The sequence below is a fragment of the Microcaecilia unicolor genome, chromosome 2, assembly GCF_901765095.1.
Source record: "Microcaecilia unicolor chromosome 2, aMicUni1.1, whole genome shotgun sequence".
In the NCBI taxonomy this organism is placed as follows: Eukaryota; Metazoa; Chordata; class Amphibia; order Gymnophiona; family Siphonopidae; genus Microcaecilia; species Microcaecilia unicolor.
The window spans coordinates 505176726-505197887 of record NC_044032.1 but is presented as its reverse complement, the minus strand read 5'-3'; the positions used below and the strand labels follow the sequence as shown (position 1 = coordinate 505197887).

The 21162-nt window shown below is 43.5% G+C and overlaps 1 protein-coding gene across 1 annotated transcript; it reads right to left on the bottom strand.

The window, feature by feature from the left end:
* Positions 1–14401: 14401 nt before the first annotated feature.
* On the bottom strand, positions 14402–18921 carry DRD5 (dopamine receptor D5). Its single transcript, XM_030192186.1, has 3 exons — positions 18783–18921; positions 17264–17349; positions 14402–15706 (listed from the first exon to the last, which is right to left on the bottom strand). The coding sequence occupies exons 1-3, from the start codon at positions 18919–18921 to the stop codon at positions 14402–14404; spliced, it is 1530 nt and encodes a 509-aa protein (XP_030048046.1).
* Positions 18922–21162: the final 2241 nt, after the last annotated feature.

The following is a 21162-nucleotide window of genomic DNA, read 5'->3' as shown; positions in this document are numbered from 1 at the left end:
CGTCCTCGGTTTCCATTATTGGCGAAATCCAGGGTCAGCCATCTCTAAGGGTGGCCATCTCTAAGGTCGACCCAAATGTTGAGATTTGGGCGTCCTCGACTGTATTATTGAAACAAAAGATGGATGCCCAACTTGTTTCGATAATACGATCGGGGAACGGGGCCGTCCTTAGAGATGGGTGCCCATAGAGATGGCGCCCCCGTTCAATTATGCCCCTCCACATTACTTGTCTCTGATTCACTGGCACTGTGTGCTGAGAGGTCGACACATGCATGCACCATTAGGTCAGGTGACCTCTGATACTTGTGCCTGAGTCAGAGCTGAGGTCTGTGCATCAGCCCGGGAGCAGAGAAGATTAATAGTGACATAGTAAGTGACAGCAGATAAAGACCCGAAGGGTCCATCCAGTCTGCCCAACAGTAACACTCATTATCAATTCATGGTTAAATCGACAATGAACGTCATATTATATACTTGTTTATGGTATTTCTTTGGCATTCCTGGGGCATAGACCATAGAAGTCTGCCCAGCCCTATCCTTATGTTCCAACTGCTGGAGTTGCCATCAAAGCCCACTCTATCCTATTTGTCTTCTCATTTGCGGGATATAGACTGTAAAAGTCTGCCCAGTACTGTCCTCGTGTTTCAACCACTGAAGTTGCTGTCTAAGCTCTTTCCAGTCCATCCTAAACCAGATTGCCATATATAAGACACAGACCATACAAGTCTGCCCAGTATTGGCCCTAGTTCATCACAGATGGAGTCGCCAACTAAGCGTCACTCGACACACCCATACACATGCAGCCATTTAAGTTTAGGTTTTTTTTATAACTTCCATTTTCTAATTAGAAATCCTCTGTGTTCATCCCACAACTTTTTGAATTCCGACACCATTTGTGTCTCTACCACTTCCTTAATGGAAGACTTTCCGCATCTGTGCTGTTAAAGCAAGGAGGAGGAGGAGACAGCACTCAAAGAACTTGATACTCAGTAGGTGAGAGGCTGGCGCAGTTGCAGCTTACATTTCCACAGGAACCCTGCAGAAATTGTTTTCGTCCCCATGGGAACCCTGCAGGAACTGCTTCCCCATGACCCCCATTCCAATGCAGGTCTCTACTCTGTCTATGTCTGCTTTATGTTTCTTATGGTAAATAATGTTCCCCCTTTAATTGATTAATCATTTCCCTTTCTTCCCTTTTAATTTGCTTTTATTATATTATTGTAAACCACTTAGATATTTGTTTTATTTGCGGTACTTAATTTTACTCATAATATAACAGAAATGAACCTCACTCTTCTGGTAGGGTAAGTTAGAATGATCCTAGTGTCTCAAGTTTACTGCTAATGGTTGTCAAAACATTTGTACTGTTCCAAAGAAAACCTCCTCCTAGTCTTCATAAGGTATAACATATACAGAACCCCTTCTAGTGTTCAATCTGAAACAGTCTTGGTAAAACTCAACAGTATCCCACAAAAAAAACTACAGGCCAGTACTCAGCACTGTTCCTTGCTTTCTTAAACAAACATTTCACTGCATTTCTTGTATGATGTGAAAATCTATCATTTTAACTGACCTGACTATCTGTCTTACAGACATTGTTTCGGTGAGCTTTGCATTGTATTCCTTTTTGATGGGATTGCATTCACAGTTCTGTTTGAATTTTGACTTGGTGACACTGATTCAACATGCATTGAAAAATGAAAACTGTCAGTCTAATTTTGGCTTGCAAGATTAGAAAATATTTGCTGTTGACAGGGCAGATTTTGGAGGTATACATAACTGCAGCTCCCTCTAGCAATCAAACCATCTCAACTACAATGGCTTTTTCATTAGGTTTCAGTTGATAAATGGATATATACCAGGAAAACCTTTTGGACACTGGCCCCTGTGCATAATCTTGTCAAACACATGCAATCATCCTCTCCATGTGCTCAATAAATTATGTGAAAATGGCTGCAGCTTTATTATAAGCAATAAACAGTATGCAAAATACAAAATGAATGCCCAATAAATCTTATTAACACCACTGTTCCCAATCGTTCCCACCCCACCCCAGGATAGTTAGTGTCGACCTAGTCAACAGAATCCCTCAACGATAACATTAACCTCAAGATACCCTAATGAAAGGTTGCGGTGATGCCAAGCCTCCACTTCTGATTGTGGTGGTATCACACTCGAGCAGTGTCCCAAAGAGCTTGTCCCTTAACTACAATCATTTTCCATCCAACACACCAGTCCTCATGAAATATCACCCTCTTTCTTCCGCCAAAGCGGTGATGGCACCTCTTATAACCCCCCCCCCCCCCCCCCAGATGTGGCCATATCACGCTGAAAACATACACTGTAGTAAATCCTGTATTGTACAAATAAATACATCAAGCCCAATATCTGACAAACGGACTCCATCTAATGATAAAGCCCAGGGCAATTAGCTGTAAGGAGCTTGTGTGTAAGGACCACATCTCCCAAGGACACAACAAACTTAGACACCTCTGCATTAACCCTTCTATGCAAATGCTCCACAGCCACTACATTATGTGCACCTTTCCAAACTCTGTGCTGAACTATCTATGAGCACACAAAGTGTGTACAAAAAAAATGGCATGCGACTGTTAAAATATCCCTTCTGATTAGCCTGATTAAATCCACCTCTTTCACCCGACACAAATCGTTATCCCCAAATTAATTAAAATATCTTCAGAATAAGAGAAGTGTTGCTTCTATAGCAAGGTTGGAATGAGCTGGTCCCACAGCATCCCATGCATGCCCAGCCAGTGAATGCTGACACCCTGGGCAGCCAGGCCCAAATGCTCTCCCCACCGAGACTCAGCTGCATTCTTCCCGGCCCGAAACATGAAAGAATGTTCAGCCAGCCAAATGCAGATATCAACCCACACAGAACAAAACAATGCTGCTGAAACAAAAGAAAAGAAATTAATGGGTGAGAGGCCACACCTATCCCAAATACCGAGAAGAAGCCCAGCGCCCCAACCTCTTATTCAACTCGGAGAACCACCATGAGCAGCCTCAACTAAAGCCATCCCAATCCAAAATGAGTGAGTCCCAAATAATGAAGGATCCAAACCCGCTTTCTCCAATACCAATTTCAGGACAACCTGAAACTGATACCAAGTCAAAGGGTTACCATCCACATGAACTAACCAATATAAACCACCTGGCAGCCTGCTCTCCATGAATGCCTTAGACAAAACTACTGGGCAGGAGGACAACACTGAAGAGTGACACAACAGCAACTACATACCCCTGCCAAGCTGATCACAATTGGATCATCTAATTAACAAACACAACTGCCGGGCCCCAAAACGCACTTCACCTAAGAGTAGCCCGGTGTCGCCCACTGCATTCTTTGCAGAGGCCACAAGCTCATTCACTTGCAAGGCCCCCAAAAAAGAAACTACAAATGCCACCCGAAATAAAAGAACCTCAAAAGGAGAAGAACACACCGACAGCAAAACCATCAATAACAACAGAAGAAATGAGAATTAGGGAAGCATACCCGATATTGAGTAGCCACTTTACTCTTAGCATATCCACACAATTTATGTACCAAAATAGCAAAAGTGGGGTCAGAATGGTCCGCAAGTTTACAGAAAAAGGAAATAGCTGCCATAGATTGAGTGATCACACCATAGACCAACCGGACACCTGAGCATATAAAACAAACCGCACCGCCCAATCCCCAGCAACTGGCAACCTATAGCAAATCTGGTATTGACCATAAACAGCTCAAAAATGCTGCCACCCTGCAGCAAAGGACTTCCACATATGTGCAGCTAGTGAATTCTTCAGCAGGTCTCCAAACATGCCTGGAAACAAATCCACAACTCGACTGGCATCACAGTCGGCACTTTGTCAGCTTCGGGAGCCAAGGATCAAATCACGCCCACTGAAAGTGAGAAAAAGCATCAGCAATAGCATTGCAAGCACCAGACACATGTCTCACCCTCAAGGACATATTAAGCTACAAACAGCAGAATACAATCATCCGCAACAACTCCATTAGAAGCGCACAGTGAGCAGACTGCCTATAGACTGCCTGGTTATCTGAATACAGCACAATGTGCCAATTAGCCAAATGATCACCTCACAAAACCAGGGCCACCCACACCGTAAAAAGCTCCAACAGTGTCACCTTCCCACACCACCCTTTTTCTTTCCACAACTCCAGTCAAGCCTACGCACACCAATGACTCTGAAAATATATACCAAACCCATGGCTGCCTGCCTCACTCATAAACAATCTCAAGTCTACATTCGATATAAGTGGCATGGGCCACATCTGCACACTATTAAAATCATCCAAAAATGTCAACCTAAGCTGCAAATCCCCCAACCCCTGTGAAACCTGGGCACCCTGCACCCCGCACCCCCACGGAACTAGTAAACCTGGAGGGGACTCCACTCCAAAAAATAAATGGTGTACATGATGCTGTCATCTTCACCAACCATAAGTCTACATCTTTCTACCTGCCACACATCTGCCTTATCCTACACCAAACTACACTAAAACTATTCATAATAGTTGAGCCATACCCAACCCCTGTATGCACGATATGCCTGCAAAATCAAATCCATATATGTCCACAAACCCAGGAACAAAGCTGGTTTGACCTCTCCCAAAATACTAGCAAAAAATATTGACTCCAAAAAACCACCTTAACGTTCCCCTTCCTACCCTCCTCCTTACCATGCAGGCCCTCCCTTTCCTTCTCCAACAAAGAAAACAAACCCACATAACGCCTCCTCAAAATTCTTTGACGTAACTTCCTGGAAAGTTGGCAGTACAAAGAAGCAGCTCACATAATGAGTGACCCTTCCTAGAAACTGGAACAGGAGCCACCCCAGTCACCCCCTGCACAACACCAACCCCCACATTCTGACCCCCCCCCCCCCCTTCAGAGGAGGAAGAAAAACACACATACAAACAGAAGTCCCATGAATCATCAGACTCCCACACCCCCATGGGACTCCCCTCTGCCCCATGCTGCTGCCTCCACTCCAAATTCATACGCTAACTACATACTGAAGACGGCGCAGGAATTTTTTTATTGCATAATCAAAGAGGCCCCATGACCCTCCACAGAACCCCTCTGAAGCCCTCTGCCTACATCAAACCCCCTCAAACCTTACCCCTCCAACAAATCCCCCACAAGTTGTGGCAACTCACCAGAATAAGCACTAGCAGCCACCTCTACGGGATCAGCGCCATCAGATCCGGTCACACCAGCAGCAGCACCCCATACACAGAGCCTCTGTCATCCAAAGGAGTGCCTGCTACTGCACCCACTGCCTCTGGCACTTCCACTGACCTCTGATCAGGATCCCGGGAAGAACCCCTCCAGGCCCTGCTTGAACGAGGCTGCTTTTTCCCTCTCTGAAACACACGAGACTGTGCACTCCACCACGACATGTTCCTGACAACCCCAGGTCCCAGGCTGTAGCCCATGAGAAAGCACCACCGAAATCACGGCAAATCACATGTGCAAAAAACAGGTCATCACCCCACAAAACGAACCAAAGTCTCACTCTGTTAACCAAATCAAAAGCAAATTAATCAAATTTTCCCACACACTCCCACCACACACACACACACCACAACCAACCCCTCAGACCAAAACCCCAACTTCACCCGCCAAAAGCATCGCCACTTCACACCCCGCCTCCACACCTTCCTTTCCACCAATCCCAATCATCCAATTCCCTAATGCCTTATAAAAATCTTCCTAGCAATCTGTCTACCACTCACCTCCTCATTAAACTAACCAACCAGCACCCATACCCACCTACTTCACCACCCCTATCCCCCCACCTCTAATATACACCAAGGCTGACTGTGGCTCAGCCTAGTTATGCAGACCACTACTAAAAGCGGTGGACTCTCCTTATTTTAAATGCATAAAAATTTATTTTATGTTGAATATCAGCTAGATAACCAGCTTAACATGTAAATACTTAGATTTAATAAATAAATAAATGTGTGTGTATATTTATTTATTTATTTAGTGCATTTTTACCCCACCTTTTCCCACAGAATGCAGGCTCAAAGTGGCTTACAAGAGACTGGAAAGGCGATCACCAGACCAGTGGTAATACAAATACAATATTTAAACAAATAAGTAGGCAGAGAAAAGAAAGCAAAAAGAAAAGAAATTAAGGAGTCCAAAAATTAGGTCTTGACTCGCTGAGGCAATCAGATCTCTACATCCGGCCACTCACGATCTTCGTCAAAAACAGTATATATATATATATATATATATTTAAGTATATGTATATATTATACTTTACATACACACACACATGTGCACACGTGCACACACGCTTTAGTAAAAGGACCCCTTAGTTACTAAAATGTGTTAAGTGAATAGCATATGATTTTTACCCCTTAGCATGTGTTAAATGGCAAAAATCATGTGTTATTTTAGCATAACATATGCACTATATAATAAGATGGAAAGCATGTAAATGCCTGCAAAATTATTAATACAACAGATAGCACAGTTTGAGTGAGACTTCTCAAGCTTCTTTATACCATGAAAAATAATGGCAGCTCAAAGCTGGTGTTATTTTTCAAGCCCAGGCGCACTAACATGTGACCCAATGCTCCCAAGTTCCACCTTAAATGGGCCACTGCTATCAAAAAGATATATGGTCTGGGATCCCAATCTCCCTCCTCCCCAGCAAGCCCTTTCCCCAAAAGATACACTCACCCCTAAAGACAAATTAGTTTCCAAGTGTTTAAGCCCTGTGGCCCCCTGGCACCCCATCCAAAACAACCCATTGCCCAGTAGGCTCACAGACCTACCTGAAAGAATCATTGGTGGAATAGGGGTTATTAGACAGAAGCGAGAAGTGATCCCCAGTCTACTGCCATATAAAAGCCTCTTGTCCTTAGAATCACTCATGTCCTATGACCCCTAGACCCCCACCTTCAGGTAATCCAGGGCGCCTACTGAGGGTAGGGATCTTGGGGGGGGGGGGTCCAGGGAATCTATTGAGGATAGTGTTAGGACTTAAATAGTTTAGAACTATGTCTTCATGAGTGGGAGGTCAGGGAGGGGGGGTATCATTGAACTGGTGTGGAGGGAGGAGGAGAAAGGGACCCTGGACCCTGTCTTTTTGATAGCACTAGCCCTTTAACAGAGGCTCTCAGAGAGCAACTGGCTATGCATTATTTCCTGATTCTCCCAGGGAGCAGAATAATACAGCTTGCATTTTTGATTGCAATTTGCTTTATTCTTCCGCCATAGGAGTCACTAACCTGCAGTACTGTGTTACCAGAAGTTAATGATTCCAATAAACTAGGCCACGATAAAATGCCATATTTTACCACAGTTTAGCAACTTCCCCTTAAAAGTGTATAAATGTTTGATATCAACAGGAAAACAAGTACTCTTAATTTGTCAGTGCACCTCTACTTTTTATGGTTTATGGTTTATTTAGATACTAGTAAAAAAGGCCCGTTTCTGGAACAAATGAAACGGGCGCTAGCAAGGATTTCCTGGGAGTGTGTATGTTTGAGAAAGTGTGTGTGAGTGTGACTGTGTGAGAGAGAGAGCCAGAGTGAATGTGCGGGTGTGTGACATAGAGTAAGACTGTCTGTGTGACAGTGTGTGTGTGAGAATGACAGTGTGCGGCAGGGCCTCCCTCCCCCTCCCCTGTTCGTTACGCCCCTCACTCCCTTTCCTCCTCCTTCTTTCTTCCCCTCCTTCTCCTCCTCCTTCCCACACTTTGGCTTCCTTAAGTCTTTTAAAACTCTACCTACCCCGTGGCCCTAATGCCCAGTATCCGGATACCCCACCGCTTTCCTGCTCACCCCTCCCCCAAAATGTAACACTTTCACTTCCTTCATTCTTTTAAATCTCTCCTATCCAATGTACCCGGGCATTCAGATTGTCTTCCTCTGCCAAATTTTCATTTGTTTCATTCGTTCACAACTCCCCTCCCCCCCCCCCCCCCCCCCCCCCGTGTACCACTTTCGCTTCCTTCAGTCTTTTAAAGTTGTCTCCTATGTAACCCCGTGTCCGTACTCCTCCTCCAGGACTCACCTGCTTGTTCTGCTCCACCAGCGCATCGTCGCAGCACAGGCGTAAGACCATCAGGCTCCGGAGCAGCTCCCAGGCGTTTTTACTCCGATAGGCTTCCCGGGGGTCTCGGAAGCGGATGGTGACCTCAGGGGAGAGAGTGGAGGAAGGGCTTCGAGTCACGTCCTGTGGCCGCTGCATGTGCTCCACTTTTGTCCGCAGCGAGCACCGCTTCAGCGGCCCAGGTGTGGGCTCCGAGTCGGTTCAGCGCCGCGGCTGGGAGGCAACGGAAGACTGCAGGCGATGAAAGACCGGGACCAGGGCCCATGACATCTGGGGAGAAGCTGCTGCTGGCCATGGAGCCTTGGAGGCACTGTGGAGCAAGAGACGTTAACCGGCTGTGAAAAGAATCAGCGGTTTTGTTTTGTTGTGCACGGAACTCGGTGGATTGGATTCCTAGGCAGAGGGAGGAGTAGGTCCCCCTCCCATTGGACACTCACCACATCCGATTCGCTGCTCCCTGCATCGTGGCTCCTCCCCTCTCCCTGACGTCACTATTATCTACTCCACCACCTCCGGCCGGAAGCCACAGTTCCAGGCAGCCTCAGAACGTTGGAGGTGAGAATTATTATATAGGATATAATATCTAAATGCACTGGGTAGGGCTGGGCGCCACTATTTTCAAGGCGGTGCTGAAAAGAGGCTCAGCCGGAGACCACCAGTTTAAGAAGGGGCTTGAGTTTGCAGTCTAATGGGCCACCAGGGCTTCTATTTATTTATTTATCACCTTTCTGAAGGAATTCGCTCAAGGCAGTGTACAGTAAGAATAGATCAAACATGAGCAACAGGCAATTACAGCAGTAAAAGTATTCAAATAACAATACAAAGTATGACTTAGTATAATACTTACAATCTCAACACAATATGTAATAGTACATTTTAATTGATAGTGAAGGGTAAAGCAAAGATGGAGCATATACATAGGTAAGACAGTAACAAGAGTTAGAAAGTAAGATGACTAATTTAAAGAAAGTTGCACATGAGGTCAGAGAGATGGTTAAATATTATCTCAGCTAGGGTAGGAGTGGATAAATATGTCCTGTTGCAGTTTGTGCAGCCCGTGTCACTCAGTGTGTGTGTGTGTGTTAGTGAGACTAACAAGTTAGTTACTTCTTCCATTAAAAACCTGGTTGAAGAGCCAAGCTTTCACCTGCTTCCTGAAGTAGAGATAGTCATGTGTTAAGAGGATCCTTTCAGACAGTGCATTCCAGTGTGTGGGGGCTACTCCGGAGAAGGCCCGCTTATGGGTATCACATCGTGTAATGTCTTTTGGAGAGGGTGTGGTTAGTTATAGTCCTTGAGAGGAACTTAGGGTCCTTGGTGGTGTGTAGAGGATCATCCTATTCTTCAGGTACTCAGGGCCATTTTGTGTGCTAGGAGGGTTAGGGGTGCTGTAGATCCACTAGATCTCCAGCCTCCCGTGAACTTATGTCACGGGGGTGCTGGGGGGACTGGAGGTCCACTGGACCTCCAAACCCTATGTTGCTGGCTTGGAGTGGGGGTGTGGGGGTTCAGGGGGGCACTAGACCACCAGGGCCTGCACTTGGAGGGGGTCTGGGGATCCCACAGACCTCTAGCTCCTGTGTTTGACAAGTCTGAGCTTTTGCCAGCCCAGACCTGTCAAACAAGTGTGGGAGGATTGTGCCTGAGTGCATGCTCAGGTACAATCCTCTTGCACTTTTATCCACAGAGATAATAGCATGGGTCTTTTGATCATTGGGGCCTAAGAAAACAAAGGGCCCACTCAGGCACATAAACAAAAAAAGAGAGCAGCGAGATATGCAGGAATTCCATTGTGAAGGTAAGTCAGTCATTATTTTGTGTTTTTTATTCTTAAATAAAGAGTTTTGTGCTCAAATATCAGAATCATGCTACTTGCTGTCACAAGGTGTTCCATCCTTTGCTCGAGAACACAGTCTGCCCTCTCATGAACGGGCAGCTTCATTATCACTACAAAGCTGCTGCTTAGTATTTGAAAAAAGGTTCTCATTAGATTTCACAGGAAGGGAAAGACTTTCGTCCAATAATTAAGAGCATCTGTTGACTCAAGATCCAATTTTAATGAATGTCATGACTAGGGTAGTAATGCTTCTGCTTGTGTGAGAAAGGCTGCTGTGCAAGACACTTTACTAAACATGTACTCTTTCTCAGCTTTATTTAGTGAGTGAGACATTTGGTGTGCATGTGTGTACTTTTGTTTAGCTTGGGCGTGGGTAGTTTAGGGAGTGCAGTTACCTACGCGTTAATACAGGGTAATAAATGATTTAAATAGAAGTTCACTGGGGTTATAATTAAGGATATAGTGCCTAGAAGAGACAAAACTAACAATGTGGATACTACAGGTAAGGATGGGGGTTTGAAGGTGGGAATCTGTTTGGGAATGAAGGAAGTGCAGTCTAAGTGGGGTAGAGGGTCTGCAAAAGAACAGAATTCAACAACTCGGTCTTAGATTAGACCACAAAGATCGAGGGCAGCTAGTAGTGAGTTGGTGGTTGAACCTGAGCCTTCACAGCATGGGACATTAGGAGGAGAGTTTCTTGTGACTTCATCTCCTGTCATGGAGCAGCATGGGGCTTGCTCTTCAGAAAGTTTTGGGCGTTGCAGGTTTGGTTGGGGGAAGAGGGATGTGGCATGGCCTGCATATACGGCACAACAGTCAGGGAGAGGCAACATTCCTTGCGCAAGAGTTTGTGGGATCAAAAATTTTTTAAGCATCTCAGGCATGTGACCAAATGAATGCCTGTTGAAAAGTGTCAGCGTTGTAGTTTGGTGGGTGAGCCGTTGAGAGTATGGGAGTCCTATGATTCCTGGGACTCATCGGGAACACTGTCTTCAGCTTCATCTGATGTTGAAGTTCAGGGATGTGTGCCTTCTCAGAGAGTTGGTGTGGTTCCTCAGGGTGTGGGAGTGGCCACTCAGAGTTCTTCTGCTTGTGAAGGGTCTGCCAACGTATCTAGACAGGGTCATACTTTGTGTGATATAGCTCCATTAGATTGTTTTATTTCACAGAAATGGAGGCAGAAAATATTAAGAGGAAAATATATTGATTTATTTGCATTGCTAGCGCAGGATAATGATAGTGGTGATAGAAAGATGAATGCTGTTAAAGAAGAAGGGGAAAGGGAAAAAGGGAGAGTTCCTAAGATGATATTTAATTGGATGCTTGGGTTTCATGTGGGAAGTTAAACCCTCTTTATATCTGGGGCTGCCTCATTATTCAGATCTTAACTTATGTGCTCTTAAATGTTACTGTGGCAGGTCATGGCTTAACTATGACGAGCAGTTTAGGAAAATCACAGTGTTTCACCACTACCATGGGGGGAGGTCCTCCAGTACCCAGATCAATGGTGGAGGTCAAGTGAGGACCTTTCTAGGAACCAGGTAACGGGTCTGGTGGCCAAGAAATTGTTTTATTTTTAAAATGTATTTTTTGGTCCCGTTGTACTAACATTTAAAGAGTTAGTTTTTGGTGAATACTAATGGTAGTTTGGGGTTCCTGAGAACCTCTTGAGGTGAGTTAGTAGTTTGAAATTTTTTGCAAAAATTATTATTTTGGTCAAATGAGGAGGTTTTAGTTTGAGCCAGTTCTGAGCTTTAATTTTATTTTTTTGAGTAGGTGTCGCTCAGGAGTGTGTGCATGGCGTGATGCAGAATTTTATTACAGTGGATGTCTCTGGTTTTATGGGAGTTTTGAGAGTATTTATAACAAAAATGTGTGAAAGTCCTTAAATCTATACCCAGCATCATCTTCCATCCCCCTAACCCATCGCCTGTCTGAAGAATCTGATACTTTTGCAGAGGTGGGAATTAGTGCTTTAGATGTGGAGGGGCATTTTTGATATAATGTCTAAATCCAACTTTGGACATTTTGCAGAAAATGCCCAAAACTCCAGTAGTGGCTATTTTCAAAACAGAAAAATGTCTTTTTTTTTTTTTGTTTCAAAAATGGCCATTTGCTATATGTTGTTGTGTTCAGTGCATCTATCTTTTTGGAGCATTTAAAAAACATATAAGTCCAAGTGAAAAATGCACCAAATCAAGCCATTGGGGTGTAGGAGGAGCCAGCATTCTTAGTAGACTGGCCACACAGAAGTTCCAGCAGAGCAGTGCGGCACACTAGGGGGTTCTGCAGTGGCCTTCACATAAAAGGTCCCAGGTACACATCTGACCATTACCCCCTCATATTGTATGGGAAGCCCTCCAAAACCCACCAAAAACCTACTATACCCAACTATACACCACTACAATAGCCCTTATGCTTGCAGGTGTCACCTAAATATGAGTACAGTGGGTTTTGGATGGGTTTTGGAGGGCTCTCACTTTCCACCACAAGTATAACAGTTAGAGTGGGATATGGGCCTGGGTCCCCTTCTCTACAGTCCACTGCACCAACCACTCGGCTACTCCAGGGTCCTGCTTGCTGCTCTAATAGGATTGGCTATAACATCTATTGCTGTCATATGGCCTGATATATACTGTTTCTTTCACATCTTTTATGGGGGTGGGAGGTGGTCAGTAACCACTAGGGGAGTAAGGGGGGTCATGCCTTAATCCCTCCTGTGGTCATCTGGTCATTTAGGGCACCTTTTCCTGACATAGTCATGATACAACAGATCTATACCAAAACATCTAAATTGTAGCCCTAGGCATTTTTGTTTTGTTCCATTATGACAGAAACATGCTCAAGTTTTGGAAGCGCCCAAATCCCGCCCCCAGCACGTCCCTTGCCATTTGGACACACTGCAGATGAGCTGCATAAATAAACGTCTTAAATATTTTTTGAAAATAGCAATTTGGACATTTTGGCAAATAAAACATCCAAATGCCTCTTTGTACTGCTTTTTGGATGTTTTTCTATTTTGAAAATAAGCCCCATAATGTTATAATCACCATACATTTATTTTGGGAAGGGGAAGACATGAAACTATTTGCAGTCATCAATACTGGTATTCCTGTGATACTAGTCTTGGCCTTGAAACTGTACAAATATAAGAATTTGTGAAATTTATTATGCGGTTTTTCTAAATCAATGAACTGCACCACTTTTTTTAAGTATGAAAAACTGTTGAGAACGCTATCTATGCCAGTAGTCATGATTATATTCTAATCTTTATGGGCCTCTTTTATCAAGCCGCGCTAGCAGCTCCCGTGCGGTAATGCCGACAAAGCCCATTCACTTTGAGTGGGCTCCATCGGCATTGCCGCGTGGGAATCCCTAGCACGGCTTGATAAAAAAGGCCCTATATTGTTATGTACTCAAGATGCCAAATTAAGGAGTTTGAGTTTGATGTGGTATTCTTACATTTGGAAATGTTTGGTTGATATATGATGCCTGTCTTTTTAAAGAATGCTGAGGGCAGTAATAACATTTTAACAAAAAGGGATAGGCATCTTTGTCCCTCAAGAAGATCTTGCTAAGACTTGTCCTCAATCTCTCAAGTGCATTGTTTCCAGTCAAAATGACAATACAATTTGCTGTTTTCTTTCAAAAGAAGAGATTTCTACATCTCACATTTCAGAAAGTTAAGGTAATACAGCGGTTGAAGTGGCAGGAAGACAAGTGAACAGTGAAATATTTTCTAATGTGAAATGGAGAATATTAACTTCTGTCGTGCTATCTGGTTATTTATTCTTGTTCATGTGGCAGCAATTTAAAAGTGCAGCACTTAATGGAAACTTCTAATAGCTATTTGGATAAGCCACATTTTCTATGACAGGGGGGTACAAATGACATAGACCATGTTTGGCACATACATCTATTTCAGTTGTGTTTTTGCTGTGTAGAAATTTACACAAATGTTCCATCTTTGCCCCTTGCTCAGCTTTCTACATGTCTGAAACTGGGAGGACTAACTAACAAAAAAAAATAATAATAACTTTTTAATTTCTATTTTTACTCTTTCATATATTGGCAGAGACTGTTTTGTTGTATTAAGTCCTTGTTTATCAACACTCTAAAGCAGAAGTTCTCAATCCAGTCCACAGGACATATCCAACCACTCAGGTTTTCAGGATATCTACAATAGACTTGCATACAGTAGGCAACCTTATCTCATGGATATCCTGAAAACCCTAACTGGCTGCATGTGCCTCAAGAAATGGAATGAGAACCACTGCATTAAATTATCCTGCAACTCTTCCCAGGGAATACTTATCACCCCCTAACCACAATGCATAACCGTGGCATTTATAACACTTTAAGGACAAATCATTTCAAACTTTTCTTTTAATTTAATTCTCTGATCAAAATATACAATAATCATTTTTAAAGTTTCTTTTGGCAGATACAGTACTTCAGATTAATGTAAACCATTTGCAGTGAAGGGTGTTATTTTATCTAGCGAAATGTCCCCCTCACAGTCCACTTCACACTGAGAATCAGAAGCCAGCTCATCATAAGGGGTTATTTGAGACACGTGATCAAAAGCGTCTTTGTTTTCATCCACACAGTCAACCATATTGGGAATCATATTGACATAAGCAGTGACTATCTCTTTGTGAAAAATTGTATCCTGGTTGTAGGATATAAACTCATTGCTGATATTGACAGTCTGTACAGGAGTAGTGGAACAAAGGTTACTACACCCCAGGAGGCTGGAGAATACCTTACGGAAATCAGCATTAAAAGAGTAAATGATGGGGTTCAGAGATGAGTTGGCCCATCCAAACCAAACGAAGATATCAAAAGTGGTTTCACTTACGCAGGGGAACCCAGTCTTGAGATGACTTTCAGATCTGTCACAGAAAGGGACAATGCAGTTCAAAATGAAAAAGGGCAGCCAGCAACAAACAAACACCCCCATGATGACAGATAAGGTCTTTAGGACCTTGGTTTCCTTTTTAATGGAGTTTTTCAGGCTGTTATGGTGTTTGCAGTCAATGGGCTTGCCCCTGCAGCTCTGAGCATGTTCTGCTGCCCTTTCCAGGGAGGAGATCCTCCTGATCTGAATTTGGGCTATCTGGTAAATCCTGGTGTAAGTCACTATCATGATGGCCACTGGGATGTAGAAGCTAATGAGAGAGGAGGAGATAGCATAGGTCCTGTTCAGGCTGAAGTCACAATCCCCAGCACTATGGTTGCTGGATGCCAGTCTGGCATCTTTGCTCTTATGCCAATTGAGTTGGACAGGTATGAAAGATATTAGGACAGATAATGTCCAGGCAGCACTAATCATCACTAAGGCCACCTTCTGAGTCATTTTCCTTTCATATCGAAAGGGACTAGAGATTGCCCAGTACCTGTCCACACTGATTATACATAGATTTAGTATTGAGGCAGTGGAGCACATAATGTCAAAAGCCACCCAGATGTTGCAGAAAGCCCCAAAGGGCCAGTGACCAGTCACCTCTGCTACAGCTTTCCATGGCATCACCAGGAGGGCAACAAACAGATCTGAGACTGCTAGAGACACAATGAAAATGTTGGTAACTTTGGTCCGTAAATGCCGGAATCGCATGACAGCAGCACAAACCATGAGGTTGCCAAAGAGGGTCCAGACAATGAGCAGGGAAAGAAGGCTTCCAGTCACTACCTGTGTAGTCAGCAGATCCCTTTGAGGTTGCTGCAACTGCTGCTGGGCCAGGGTCCAGTTGTGCATCACGTCCTTCATGAGCAATGAAAACTTAAGATGATTTGATTGGTGCCAGAAAGCCAAGGATTTCATAAGAGCACCCAAGGGGCTACTCCATGGGAACAGGGACTGCAAGCAACACATTCACATATCTTTACTGTAGTATCCAGCCTGTGCCTGCACAGTGTCACCACCAGCCCAGCCAGAGGTCCCTGGCAACAAAACGGGAAAAGAAAAGAGTCAGCAGATTTGTTAAACACATGTGGGGCAATTCTATAAATTGGTGCCTAGAGGTACTTTGAGTACAAAACATTGAGATGGATGGTAGTGGTAAGATAACTAGACATTTTAAAATGATGAAACAGTGGGCATCTTGGCACAAGTTAAAATGAAATACCAGTGAGACAAAGATCCTGAATCTTACCCCTCTGTCAAGAGCCCCACTTGGGACTTCACTCATGATTTTAGGTATGTCATTTGTTCTAGAAACCTCCTTGAGAGTGTTAGGGATAATTCTGGACAGTCATTTAACCATGGAGAATCAGATCAAGCAACTTACTTGGAAAGTTTTTATCCAGCTGAGACAGCTGCTACGCATAAAACAGGTTTTAGATCAAGAACGCTTTACAGGCATTGGTGCTGTCTCAGCTTGACTACTGTAATTCGCTTTACCTAGGGTGTCCAAGTCATCTTTGAATTGTCTGCAAATTTTGCAGAACACCGCTGCAAAATTGATTTTTGGTAAGCGGAAATCAGATCATATTATACCTTTATTGAGGAGTCTCCATTGGCTTCCAATGGAGGCTCTGTCATTTTAAAGTATGTACTCTGGTGCATAAGACACTTTATGGCTACGCTCCAGAGTACTTTATAAATCTGCTCACTACCAAAACAGTAGATCATTTGCTTAGGTCAAGAGATCATGGCATATTGCAGCTTCCTACTCTGAAAAATGTGAAATATAATACATCCATGCAGTGGGTTTTGTGTATAGATCAGTTCAATGTTAGAATTCACTTCCCCTTAAACTGAGGTTGATTTCAGATTACTTGAAATTCTGAAAGTTGCTCTGTAATTTTAGTATATTGGTCTTTTGTTCAGGAAGATGTTTTTTGGGTTTTTTTTAGAGTTAGCCAAAATATTTATGAGGAATTTTAAAGTTAATTCTGTATGCAGAATAAACTTTAAAATTGCTCATAAACTATTTTGGATAGGGCTGGCCTAGTCTCTGTTATATTGTAAGCCGCATATAAAATTAGCCTGAATAATATTGCTTCCAAACTCCAATAAGAACTGAAGAAGGAGTTGCATAACCTGGGCTTGCAGTATCCCTCCTCCAGTATTCCAGACCTACCCCATCCTGTCCTCATAACCCTTAAGATAGCCACTAACTGACAATATTCAGTGGTACATAACTGGCCATGTAGCACTGAATATCAGTGGATAGCCAGTTAGCAGGCATTTAACCGTCCAGGTGCCGATCCTGGCCGGTTAGATGCCTCTGAGTATTGGGGGGATAGAAGTTATGCCCCTAAATGTAAGCCTCATTCATTTGTCTAGATTTTTGAGCTTCAAAGGCAATTCTATAACTGGGCTCTCACATTCACATGACACTTGTCTGCATACATTACAGAATTTCAGTGTTTTTGCGTAAGTGGCAGCAAAGCGACTAAGTGCTATTCAATAAAGGTGTGTGCAAGTAGCATTGTACGTAAATGCAAAAGGCATTCCCATGGGAGGTAAAATAAAGGAGAGGAAACTGTGATTTGCAAGCAACTCCAAGCAGTCCAATAAAGGTAGAAAACACGTCTCAAATGTGATAGCGCTTTATTCCAACAGATTCAAAATAGCACAAGCCCGATGTGAATCACATTTTGCTCTATCAATGGGCTGCGTCAGGGGCCATCTAAAAAATACACATAACAATACACATTTAAAAATATGTACATAAAAACGTCACACATTGAATAAATACATTTATTTTTAAAACATCTCTAAGTTACTCACAGTTGTCCGGTCAATCATATAACACTTGTTTTTGACTGGACCACTGTAAGTTACTTACCCCCATGTTTACAAAGCCGCGCTAGTGGCTGCTGCACCGCAATACCTACACAGCCCATTCAAAGTGAATGGGCTGCATCAGCATTACTGCAATTTATTTGTTTTTATGTACATGTTTTTAAATGTGTATTATTATGTATATTTTTGAGACTTGTTTTCTGCCTTCCTATTCCCATGGGAGGGGCATGAGTGAGGCTGCCACTTACATGCAGCACTTACAGAATACTGTATATTACGCATGCCCTTGCCACATTTAGGCACCAGCGGTTATGCCAGGTCTATGGCTGGTGTAACTGCAGATGCTTAAATTTTAGGCTTGCCTATACCAGGTTACGCTAGCATTATATAATGGAATCTGGGTATCCAGACATTGTTATAGAATAGGCTCCTACCGCATGACATCACAGTGCCTATAAGGAGACGCCCACTTAGAGAGTTACCCCCTCTATGCTGAAAATCAGTGCTAAGCGCCTAAGTTTTGTTCCCACCCTAAATCCACCCCAGATGTCAGCCATTTATTATGCTCCTAAATTTAGCAGTTTGGTGAAATTTTGAGCATAAATTTAGGCATTTAACCCTAGCAAATTTCCAAAGAGGTCAATTTAGGATCATAACTCTCAAAGTTGGAAGCATAAGTCCTTTGAATATTTGGCCCCTTGTTATTACCTGCTCAAGCTCTATCTTTTAGTGGGGGTCAGGGTTGCTAGAGTGCTCATGGTCATAACTGGTCCAGATGTCCTCCTAATCAATGGCACCTAAGCAAACCAGTAAACCATTACTTGGTTCCTATCTCCTTACTGGAAAGTGCCACGGCCTACTTCCAACAGGCCAGATACTCGCACTCCATCCACCCTATAAAGACCAAACAATTGATGGATTTATCCCCATGTTTCAAAATTAAACTCCAAGTGTCCTAACAAATGCCCTCACTTCTTTCATTAAATTCTTCCTGCTTCTCTCAATGCTTTTGACTATCTTGCAAATATGTAGGATCAGGTTGTAACTGCACCAGACCAAACTGACGTCAGAAAAACTAAGTCTTTACCTTTATGATGCAGGCAGTGGTCTTCATGAAAACCATGCCAAACTGCCCACATATAGACCAATATATCTGGACTAGGCTGTTCTCTGGCTTGCTGTAACAGAACCACTTCATACCCCTTTTTTCCAGCCAGCAAATTCATATTTTACTTCCTGTAACCACAAGTTTGCACTGCTTTATGGATTTTGCTCCCTGTTCCCAGCCTATCTAAGAATGTGTCATGAGTCATACTTTCTTCATTGTAGCATGTGTTGGCCCTGTGGCAAAAAAACAGACGTGAAGTTCAAGTGAGTGGCTGGCAGTGTTACAAACATAGTATTTGAGCCTACCAGATTTCTACCTTCTTGCCTTTACCCCTTTGTATTTGTTCCTGATTGGCTTGATTATTTTGTCCACAGCCAAAACTGAATCTGCAGCTGAGCCTTTTGTTCTGGCAACAAAGTTTTCTTATTGCAGTACTGGCACCCAATCTCACTTTCTGCCACATACTTAGCTTATTTTACTGGTTCGAAAAGCAAAACAAAACAGTAATATGACTGCTCCCTTCCATAGCTTAACTTTGAACTCTTAACACAAAATGCAGCCCTCCCTAATTTGATCTGGAATAGCATCCTACGGTGATGGTGCTGTTCTACTAAGAAAAAAGAAATTCTATAACCCAGGTGGGTGCATTTTTTCACCCCCTTGTGCACATAAATCTACAGAATAATAGCACTTAGATGTGTAAGTGCACATTTAACCCACAAATGTCAGCATAAGTACATAAGTACATAAGTAGTGCCATACTGGGAAAGACCAAAGGTCCATCTAGCCCAGCATCCTGTCACCGACAGTGGCCAATCCAGGTCAAGGGCACCTGGCACGCTCCCCAAACGTAAAAACATTCCAGACAAGTTGTACCTAAAAATGAGGAATTTTTCCAGTCCATTTAATAGCGGTCTATGGACTTGTCCTTTAGGAATCTATCTAACCCCTTTTTAAACTCCGTCAAGCTAACCGCCCGTACCACGTTCTCCGGCAATGAATTCCAGAGTCTAATTACACGTTGGGTGAAGAAAAATTTTCTCCGATTCGTTTTAAATTTACCACACTGTAGCTTCAACTCATGCCCTCTAGTCCTAGTATTTTTGGATAGCGTGAACAGTCGCTTCACATCCACCCGATCCATTCCACTCATTATTTTATACACTTCTATCATATCTCCCCTCAGCCGTCTCTTCTCCAAGCTGAAAAGCCCTAGCCTTCTCAGCCTCTCTTCATAGGAAAGTCGTCCCATCCCCACTATCATTTTCGTCGCCCTTCGCTGTACCTTTTCCAATTCTACTATATCTTTTTTGAGATACGGAGACCAGTACTGAACACAATACTCCAGGTGCGGTCGCACCATGGAGCGATACAACGGCATTATAACATCCGCACACCTGGACTCCATACCCTTCTTAATAACACCCAACATTCTATTCGCTTTCCTAGCCGCAGCAGCACACTGAGCAGAAGGTTTCAGCGTATCATCGACGACGACACCCAGATCCCTTTCTTGATCCGTAACTCCTAACGCGGAACCTTGCAAGACGTAGCTATAATTCGGGTTCCTCTTACCCACATGCATCACTTTGCACTTGTCAACATTGAACTTCATCTGCCACTTGCACGCCCATTCTCCCAGTCTCGCAAGGTCCTCCTGTAATCGTTCACATTCCTCCTGCGACTTGACGACCCTGAATAATTTTGTGTCATCGGCGAATTTAATTACCTCACTAGTTATTCCCATCTCTAGGTCATTTATAAATACATTAAAAAGCAACGGACCCAGCACAGACCCCTGCGGGACCCCACTAACTACCCTCCTCCACTGAGAATACTGGCCACGCAATCCTACTCTCTGCTTCCTATCTTTCAACCAGTTCTTAATCCATAATAATACCCTACCTCCGATTCCATGACTCTGCAATTTCTTCAGGAGTCTTTCGTGCGGCACTTTGTCAAACGCCTTCTGAAAATCCAGATATACAATATCAACCGGCTCCCCATTGTCCACATGTTTGCTTACCTCCTCAAAAAAATGCATTAGATTGGTGAGGCAAGACTTCCCTTCACTAAATCCGTGCTGACTTTGTCTCATCAGTCCATGTTTTTGTATATGCTCTGCAATTTTATTCTTAATAATAGCCTCCACCATCTTGCCCGGCACCGACGTCAGACTCACCGGTCTATAATTTCCCGGATCTCCTCTGGAACCCTTCTTAAAAATCGGAGTAACATTGGCTACCCTCCAGTCTTCCGGTATTACACTCGATTTTAGGGACAGATTGCATATTTCTAACAGTAGCTCCGCAAGTTCATTTTTTAGTTCTATTAATACTCTGGGATGAATACCATCAGG

What these genes read in the sequence shown, in the direction of transcription:
- DRD5 (XM_030192186.1), bottom strand. Translation starts at nt 18,921, where the DNA reads ATGAATTTGCTGGCTGGAAAAAAGGGGTATGAAGTGGTTCTGTTACAG. An exon ending in CCACTGCCTGCATCATAAAG is followed by an intron (nt 17,350 to 18,782) that starts GTAAAGACTTAG and finishes TTTATTGAATAG; the next exon opens with CACTTAGTCGCTTTGCTGCC. An exon ending in CATGTGAATGTGAGAGCCCA is followed by an intron (nt 15,707 to 17,263) that starts GTTATAGAATTG and finishes TTGCTCATGAAG; the next exon opens with GACGTGATGCACAACTGGAC.